Consider the following 9,759-nt stretch of genomic DNA (forward strand, 5'->3'; position numbering starts at 1 on the left):
ATCGTCTTTTTGCTGCTAACAAGATAAGAAAGAGCGAAATTATGGATTCCGTCAAGGAATTTTCTTTTTATGGTTTTGTAACAGGAATAGTAAATGTTCTAAAAATTGGGTTTGTTGGTTGTATAACCCTCTTGACATTGTGTATTTTCTTTTATCTTTTTTTATTTGATTTTTTTTCTCTAGTGTCTATCTAGAGTCCTTCGTGATTTTGGTATTCTAAACAGCAATTTTCTTTTAGGTTCTTATAAACATTTTGTTTCAAGTTTTAACTTGACGCTATATATATATATCCAAAATAAGTAATCAACAAGAAACACAGACCACAAATGAAGAAGATAATGCAATAATTCACAACCAACATTGAAAACCAACACCATGCTACATATCTGTATATATAGCCCTGATCTCCTTCTCCCCGGGCAACACTATTACGGCCTCCATCACCACCGTCGTCACCTTTAATTATACACCTACGAGAAGAATGTTTCTCATGGCATGTTCATGAAAAACAAAACAATAATACTACGTATTCTTTGTTTTTCATCTCCAAATTAATCGCGTTTTGTGTGACAACTTTTATTACAAATTCTTGCAAATACAACATAAACCACAAAGAACATGAAGGACTAAGTGGCTAATTTGGTCATATCTCTGGTAGATCTATTGTATTTCATGTGGCTCTTGACAAGCTGCCCAGCTGCAATTGCCGACATCAAAGACAATTCCCCAGCAAGAACTGAGCCAGCTACTATGGTGGCTAACACCCTTGCGTTCGACCCTGGTTCTTCTTTGCTTGCACCTTTCACTCCCAATAGATTCAAGCATGCTGCCTGTGATGCCAACTGTGTCCCTCCTCCAACTGTCCCAACCTGAAATTTTCATTACAATTAGGGACATTCATAATTAAGCTCTCACACACACATTCGTATATAAAGTGCATGCATGCATACATGCATGCAAATGTATACCTCAATGGAAGGCATGGTGACAGAGACATGAAGGTCTTTGCCATCGTTAATGGCTTCCATCATAGTGATGCAGTGAGAACTCTCCACATTCTGAGCTGGGTCTTGACCGGTGGCTATATATATAGCCGAAACTATATTGCTAGCATGCGCATTGAACCCACCAAGTGCACCAGCCATGGCGGATCCTGTCAGATTCTTGACCATGTTCAACTCAACCAAACTAGCCACGGTCGTTTTCAGCACCTTCTTCACCACTTCTTCATTGATCACAGCCTCACAAACCACAGACTTGCCACGCCCTTCTATCCAGTTCACCGCTGCTGGTTTCTTGTCGGAGCAATAGTTTCCTATACATATGCCAAATTTAGTAAATATATGGAGACATGATCACATGAATACGTATTGAAAGAAAATTTGAATACCAGAAATTCCCATAACGTCCATGTCGGGGTAATCGGTCTGAAGGTAATCAAGAACATTTTGGACACCCTTTGAGACCATGTTCATCCCCATGGCATCACCAGTGATGCAGCAAAACCTAATATATAAGTTCTTGCCAGCAATCGCACATTTGATGCTTTGTAGTTTGCCGAATCTGCTAGATCTGTAAACAAGATGATGAAATTTTATTTTCTTTGTTTGTATTAGCAAGTTAAAATCTTATAAATAAGTTAGAGAAAAATATCCTTTTGTAATTGGTAAATGATAAATATTTAGCAATTACTCTAGGTTTTGACTAACTCATCATTTCTTTTCTTTTTTATGTGAAAAGAGACAACGTGTGATCACTAATTACTTACATGTTTTTCTTCAAAAAAAATGATGAACGTGAATTATTCGTGTCTTGTATATGCATGAATAATTTGACTAAATAGGAATATTTAAATAGTCGTAAAGCATATTGGATTTACTTTAAGAATAAAATATTACAATAATATGGATACAAGTTAAAGTACTGCAAATTGACTTGCTAAGTCAAGAAAACGCCACAGAGTACTAATGCTCACCTACTGACCCACCAACCCCTACTTTACACTCCACTCTATAGAATTTCTCATTTCTTATTATTTCAAGAAACAATAAATAAAACATATGATATGATTATGATTAACACTTTAAAATATGAGATATTAACTAAAAGAACCACACTTTAAATTAATATTAAAGAAAACAATCCTAATATTTTTTTTTTCTCAAATGTAACTGACTTTTTCGAAATTGATCATTTCAAATGTAATGTTTCTGATAAAAATTAAACTAACAAATCTAAAATCCGATTACAATTTTAAATTTTGAAAAATACTTCATCTTTTTTACCAAAATTTTTAAAAAAAATATAGCAAATAGGAAGTATATAGCATATACGATACAATGACTTGAAATTAATCATTTTATTGAAAATTACATTTTAGATATTAGTAAGAGTTTTTTGAAGAAAAAAGTTTATGCATACGAGAAAAATACACATTATATATAGTTTTAAAAACAAATCCCAAATTATCCATTTAAAACATATACAATCATTCAATGAATAAAATTCTTTATACCATTGTTAGATATCACATTGACATTCAATGGATTTAAAGTTTAATAATCATTAAACTTTTCAATAAGAAAAAAAAAATTTAATTCTTAAAAATTTACTATAAATTATATTTTATAATATTTTATTGAACTTTATAGAATTTAATACATTATAAAAAAAATTAATAGAATTATATGAATTGTAGAAAGATGATGTGTCAATTCATTGAACTATATAGATTTCAATGCATTATGGATGTTCTTATAACAAATTGGTTACTTTTTTCGAAACACAAAAAACTTGATTATTTGTGTTATTCTAATCATTTATAATTGTTGTTTAATCAATATCCCTTAAATTATTATATATCTATTAATACAGAATTAGGAAAACATGGTTTAATAAGCTTTCTTGCGTACATTTACTTAAATAATTATGTCTATAAGTTAAACTTGTCAAAATAGTCAATTATATCACTATTCTTAAAAACACAAATCATCAAAAGCTTTAAATGGAGATCATATAGTTAAAATAATATTAAGAATAACGTTGATATCAATCAAAATAAACGTCATCGATATCTTAAAACGATCGTATGATTAGAATTGAGGAGTAATACTAATATCTTTTTTTCTCTTAGAAAGCAAACCAATAAATAGATCAGTAAGGTAATCGTAAAGGAGAGAATGAATACTGACTTGTTAAATACGACAGCAAGAGTGTCGAAGTTCTCCGGATCCTCCAAGAAAAGCTTCAACTCCGCCGCCCTCTTGGCACTGCCGAACCTAACCACCGGCGCTCTGGTCATCCCGTCTCTCAGCAACATGCAGGTGGCACCACCCGACACATAGATAGCTTTGCATCCTCTGTTGGTGCTAGCCACCAAACACCCCTCCGTCGTCGCCATTGGCACAGAAAACTCTGCTCCATTAAGCAGCAATGGCCCTGCAATCCCCACCGGAATCTGAATATACCCCACCGGCATCTCGCAACACTGTCCTAATATGGACTCGTAATCAAACCCTTCAAGTGGCATCCCAGCTAAGGATTTTCCGGTGATCCTTTCAAGAGCTTCCCGCCGTACCACCGCCGCACGCTTGCAGTCACCCAAATTTGACTCAAGAGAGTAGGAAGGGATGGAACCCGCCACCACCTTCTTTATAATCTCCTCGTTCTCCTCCGAGTTGTACTCAAATGTCGGCGGTGGTTTCTTCCTCTCCACCTCCGTTTCTGTCGTGGGATTGGTTGGCGAAATGTGTGGAATCAACGCCTGCCCACATGGCTTCACAGGCTTATCTTCCTCCATGTTATCATCTTCGATTATCCATGATGCCGGAGAAGGGCGGAGAATGGATTTTATGAAGTCGAAACCGAAGAAGCCGAGGAGGTAGATGAAGGAGGCGAGGAGGGAGACTAAAGCAGCCATCTCCGAGAAGGTGACGACATGGAGAGGAGTGGAGGTTCTAATCTTCTCGCGCCAACGTTGAAGGAGGAAGTACATGACAGAGAAAAACATGGTGAAAAAAAGGCCATTTGTGAGGTAAAGTGGGAGTGGGAGGACGTCGGAAGCTTTTGCTTGGTCATTGTGCTTGAGGAATTCGCCGGAATCTTGTTGTTTTAAGGATCGTTGGAGGTGTCGCTTGACTGGACGCCGGCGAACGTCCATTTTTGCGGTGAAAAAGGCAAGGACGGAAGGTGCTGCAGCAGAAAATGGTTCGAGTAGAGATGGTGTGAGAGGAGAAGGAAAAGCATAGAAGGCTTTCTTATAGAGAAGGAAGAGTAGCGCCAGTGTACATCCACGACTCGTGTACCACGTGTAAACATTGGAACTATTACTTTTTTCTCTAAAACTTCAATAAAAATATAAATTAATGATTAAACGTTATAAATATTGTTGCATAATATATATATATATATATATATATATATATATATATATATATATATATATATATATATATATATATATATATATATATATATATAATAAGAGAAAAGTTATATAAAACTAATTATAGCTAAAGTTCTTTTTATTCTACCAAAACATATATAATTTTTTAAAAAGAAAAAACCAACACTATTTTTATTTTTATTTTCAAAAAATAATCAAAATATTAAGGTTGCGTTTAGTTACAGAAAAACAATTTTCATTTTCCGTTTTTTGTTTTCCCTTTTCGATTTTCATTTTTCATTGAAAAATTTAGAAAACGCGTTTAGTTAAACTTATTCATTTTTCATTTTCAGTTTTAGAAAATTAGAAAACGTGTTTAGATGTGTATTTTTCTATCGGTTTTCATTTTTAGAAAACGGTAGCGGTGGTAGGGTGTGGGTGGGGGCGGTGACGGTAGCGGGTCGACGGCAGTGGTTGTGATGACAGGCGATGGTGGTGGCGACGACAATTGTGTCAATGGGGGTGATGGCGGCGGCAGCGGTGGTGGTGGTGGTGGTGGTGATGGTGATGGTAGGTCGCTGATTGTCGTGGTGGTGTTGGGTGGGTGGAGGTGCGAGTGTGTGTTTGTGGGGGTAAGTGTAGGTTTGTGTGTGTGGGTGTGTGTGTCTGTGAGGGTGGGGGTAGGGGTACACTACAAGAAAAATCCTAAATAGCTACGGAAAATTACTATGCAATCAAAATCCGTTGCTATTTTACTACGGAATATACTACGGAACGACTTGTCGTAGCTATTTTGCTACAGAAATGGTTACGGAATTGCATTGTGTAGCTAAATCTTAAATAGCTACGTAAAGTTGTTACGGAATCTAAATTCATAGTTATTTTACTACAGAATATGTTACAAAATGGTTTGTTGTAACTAATTTGCTACGAAAATGGCTACGTAATTGCATTCCGTAGCTAAATCTTGAATAGTTGCTACGGAATTAAAATCCGTAGCTAGTTTACTACAAATAATGCTACAAGCTTTTTTGTTGTAGCTAGTTCTCTATGAAACCTGTTACAAAGTCCATGTATGTAGCTAGTTGGCTACATAATTGGCTACAAAATAAAAATCCGTAGCTAGTTAGCTATGGAATTAGGATCCATAGCTATTTTACTAGGAAAATTTGCTACAAAATAAAATTTTGTAGCCAATCTATTATGGAATTTGTTACAAAAAGATGAATTTACAAAATAGCTACGAAATCAAAATCCATAGGTATTTGGCTACGGAAAATTCCGTAGTCAAGTAGTTACGAAATATGTTTCCGTAGCAAAATATAGAAGATTATTTAAAAATATATATTAAAAATTCACAATTATCTTTGAAAACTCAACAACAAAATAAAATATTATTTTTAATTGTTTTGAAATTTTAGTTATAACATAATTTCTACATTATAAAAAAAAAAGAATTAAAATGTTTATTTTGATTTTTTAGTTAAAAAGGAATTATCAAAGGGAATTGCCGCATAAAATTTGTTTCAATAATGTTTCAGCTTGTTTGAATAACTTTTCATTAGGGGCAAATTAGTAAATCCAGTAACCCCAATTTACTTCCTCCCAAATTAGAGGTATTTTTGCTGAGTCCAAATTAGGGGAATTGTCGAACATGTACTTGTTTTCGTTGCGAAATGTGTATGGGTGCACCTGTGAGTACATTGAAGAGGTTAATTTTGACTTTTTCGAAATCAAACGGACAAAAATGTCCGTTTTTTCTGCAAACATAAACCCTAAAAACAACGCACCTGTAGATTATATGCGTGTGCTCTATCCACGAGATCAGTCGGCGTTTCGATGTAGTTATCTTTCACGGGAACAATTGTATCCTTCCATGGGCCAATTCCGATGACAAATTCCCTGATATAGTTGAAATAACGATCGGAAGTGATTTCCTGATACGTCTGAAAATGAAGACGATAGAAAACCGGGTTCATTATTCATTCTAGAGATGCACTAGGACCGGGTCGGGTCAATGGTCAAACATGGTGTGTCCTGGGTTCTTACGTCCACGTCATCAATGAGAAAAATCTTTGGTAGATCGGTTTTGTTGTGGATATGAACAAGTGATGATGGGGCAAACGACTGAATAAAACAAGGCTGTTTAAGCCATTCTTTTGACATATAAGAACCTTTATATCCATACTTCTTAAGAATTTCCACAAAAACATCTTCAAATCTTTTCCCTTTTGGCCATTTCACCTGTTAACAAAAATCAAAGTATTAACTTTAATTTCATGAACCCAATGTATTGTTTTAAGAATACGAAAATAAAATTAAAAAAATAATTAAGAATTTATATATAAACTCACATGTTGGTTCATCAATACAGGGTTTTTAATTTCAGGATATATTCCAACAATCCTCGGTGCATTTATTGCAATTTGAATGTACTCTTCGAAGGTTATAATGGGAAACTTACCTGTTTATGGGCATAACACAATGATATGTTAGAATAAAAACTATCTTTTTAAAGAATTTTGATTAAAAAATAAAGGTAGCGAACCATTATATTGCTGATCACGAAATGAAAACCTCTGTTTTGCCCTCAATGTTTTTAGTTCTTCTAATGTAAAATCAACTGCAAACACTCAAATAATTAGCATCCTAATTTATGTGTTATAGCATCCTACTTTCATTTCTTTTTATTATACTAAAAAAATCAATGAAAGTAGGTTGCTAATTTTAAGATAAAAATTGATGTTTTAAGGAAACATACATATGAACAATCCAGTCATGTTAGCTCCTTCAACTTCATAGGTTCTTTTTCTATCTGCAAACTGTATATGTTCTAAAACATCGGTTGTGTCATCAAGAATAACATCATGGTGACACATAAGAACATCATTTTTGCTAACTAAAATATCCGTTTCTATGAAGTCTGTTCCTTCTTCAATTGCCCTCTGTAGGAAAAAAAAATTACCCAAAAGTTATAATATAAAAATTGTAGTTAAAAACTTATAACTATATTTTTAAGATGTATGGTATAAAACATGTACCAAGTAAGAAGGAGCAGTTTCTTCTGGGAGTTCTCCATTTGAACCCCGATGTGCAACGTTAAATGGACGAAAAGTTTGTAGGGGCATTTTCGTCTTTTCATCGTGACTTGGAAGCGGGTAGAGTGGCCTTGAAGAACATCCGATAAAGAGTAGAAGAAAAGTAATGATGAGATCTGTACATGTACAGATCAAATTATTCTATTAAACTATATTTTTAGAGAAAAAGGAAATTACAAAATCTAATAAATAACTTTAATTTAAGAATCTATACAAAATGTACATTAGAGGCAGTGCCTCCGGGACAACAAGAAAGCAATATTAGACCAACTGAAAGAGATGGTGAGAGCCCCAACAATCTGCTTATTATGAATCCAAAAGTTGGCATAATTATGTACTGAGAAGCACATCCAAAGAGTATCTACAAATTACCAAACTACCCATGTTACTTAATTGCTAGAACAAAGAGTATCTACAAATGTTGTATAAAATCATAAAAATCGACAAACCGCATGGGTTGAATCTTGAGACAAGTTTGAACACCTTTTATATTTTTCAAGATAAACGTAAAAGTCTAGAAAGAAAGCATACCCAATTACATAAATTGCGTTATAATCCTTTCATTCCATAAAAAGAAATGAACTTTGACTATTCTAAAAAGAATGCATACCTCAATGCTGAACCATGCTGCATCCGCCCCGCCCAAAGGCCCAAACGGGACCACAACTAGCTTTGGCATTTTTATGACTCAGCGGTCCAACAAGCCATCCGTCAAGCTGCTGGTGATATGCGGTTGATGAACCCGGTTTCCTTGGTTGAAAATCACTCCGTGTGTAGAACAAACCTGGTTTGCTTCCGAATAATGAAGGATCCGTTCATATTTGGATGGGTGATGAAGATATACTTGTGCCTGTGACTAAGCTAAGTGATGATGATGATGATGATGGGCGAATTTTGACCTAATTCTGCATTCCTCATTCCTAAGTTCATATTTGAATAATGAAGGGTCGTTTTATTGCTGTTAATGTCGATCGTGACCTGCCGCTTTTTTAGTCGATCGTGACCTGTCGCCGTTGCTCTCGGAAAATTGGAAAATTGTCGATCTCAGAAAATTGGAACGTACTATTGTGCAGTATTCAATTGGCTAAACTTTTTCTCTTTACTCATTATTTTGACCTAATTCTACATTCCTCATTCCTCAGTTTCCCCCAATCTCCACTTATGCTGTTATCGATCGCTCTATAAGTAGATTTTTCTCGATCGTCTTTGTCCTACCAGGTAACATTCTTCTTTGTTCTTCTGTATTTATTAGCTGATAATTTCACCTTTTTTATGAATTTGTTTCGCTTTGATTATCCTTTTATTTCGCTTGATTCTATGATATCTATATACATATAAGCTTGATTGAGAGTTAAATTAGGGTTTACATTTTGAATTCTTAATAATCAGCCAAAATAATGAAAGTGCAACAGGATAAAAGATACAAGAACAGAGAGCTACAAATCATGCGTTTCCGTTCTTACCAATAAGTTTTGTTCCTCATATCCCATAACTGCATGCCAAAAACAAATGTAAATTGCAAGAATTAAGAGCTTAAAATATGGATATGCATAAACAAAGGCACAATTCATAATCATTACCCTTAGTTAAGGTGAATTATCACCCAGTTTTTCTCAAGTATTTTTGACTTGTGCAAAATGAACAATTTAATAGAGAACTCAATGAACATAATGGTTCCTAATGTAATGTACTCTAGTCTCTTAATAAAACCTTTGAAGTTGTAGTTGTAGAACATGAATGCAAGCCAAAAGCTCTTGATTCTCTTTTCTTAGAACACTTTGTTTCTCTGTTGCCTCTTTTATTACAGCTTATATTATTGGATTACAGCTTATGTTATACGTAAAAGTCGTTGGTCTTATAAAACTAGATGTTAACTTATATTATTGGATTATATAAGTGGGCAAGAGGCCTAGTTAACTGATTTAGGTTAGGGCTTGGCCAGAGAATGGTTAAAGAAAGGCTCTATTAATAGAGGTTCGGTCCTAGTTGAAGAATACGCAGACACTAGTTAACTAGAATTTAGAGGTCATGTGGCTTTTTACAAGTTTTCCCTCAAATATTTTTGACTTGTGCAAAATGAACAATTTAATAGAGAACTCAATGAACATAATGGTTCCTAATGTAATGTACTCTAGTCTCTTAATAATACCTTTGAAGTTGTAGTTGTAGAACATATTCTGCTAATATTGTAATGCATAACCTTAGCTTTGGTGTATGATATGATCCTTATACTTGCTCTCAAGGCTTGGAGTTGTTGGGAAGTACTTGTTGTATTTG

At 34.4% G+C, this 9,759-nt stretch overlaps 3 protein-coding genes across 3 annotated transcripts; all 3 read right to left on the reverse strand.

Moving 5' to 3' along the window:
* Nucleotides 1-318: 318 nt before the first annotated feature.
* On the reverse strand, nt 319-4,238 carry LOC111916003 (3-hydroxy-3-methylglutaryl coenzyme A reductase 2-A). The gene is made up of 4 exons (XM_023911636.3): nt 3,192-4,238; nt 1,391-1,572; nt 969-1,315; nt 319-869 (listed from the first exon to the last, which is right to left on the reverse strand). Exons 1-4 carry the CDS (start codon nt 4,157-4,159, stop codon nt 627-629), a joined length of 1,740 nt encoding a protein of 579 aa, XP_023767404.1. The 5' UTR covers nt 4,160-4,238; the 3' UTR covers nt 319-626.
* Nucleotides 4,239-5,956: 1,718 nt separating this feature from the next.
* On the reverse strand, nt 5,957-6,750 carry LOC128132412 (glycerophosphodiester phosphodiesterase GDPD5-like). The gene is made up of 4 exons (XM_052768968.1): nt 6,739-6,750; nt 6,434-6,628; nt 6,175-6,330; nt 5,957-6,076 (listed from the first exon to the last, which is right to left on the reverse strand). The coding sequence occupies exons 1-4, from the start codon at nt 6,748-6,750 to the stop codon at nt 5,957-5,959; spliced, it is 483 nt and encodes a 160-aa protein (XP_052624928.1).
* On the reverse strand, nt 6,422-8,161 carry LOC111915951 (glycerophosphodiester phosphodiesterase GDPD6). Its single transcript, XM_052768969.1, has 7 exons — nt 8,093-8,161; nt 7,932-8,039; nt 7,706-7,843; nt 7,426-7,623; nt 7,146-7,329; nt 6,739-7,007; nt 6,422-6,628 (listed from the first exon to the last, which is right to left on the reverse strand). Exons 1-6 carry the CDS (start codon nt 8,159-8,161, stop codon nt 6,889-6,891), a joined length of 816 nt encoding a protein of 271 aa, XP_052624929.1. The 3' UTR covers nt 6,422-6,628; nt 6,739-6,888.
* Between the last annotated feature and the right edge of the window lie 1,598 nt (nt 8,162-9,759).

The sequence above is a fragment of the Lactuca sativa genome, chromosome 2, assembly GCF_002870075.4.
Source record: "Lactuca sativa cultivar Salinas chromosome 2, Lsat_Salinas_v11, whole genome shotgun sequence".
NCBI classification, from domain to species: domain Eukaryota; kingdom Viridiplantae; phylum Streptophyta; class Magnoliopsida; order Asterales; family Asteraceae; genus Lactuca; species Lactuca sativa.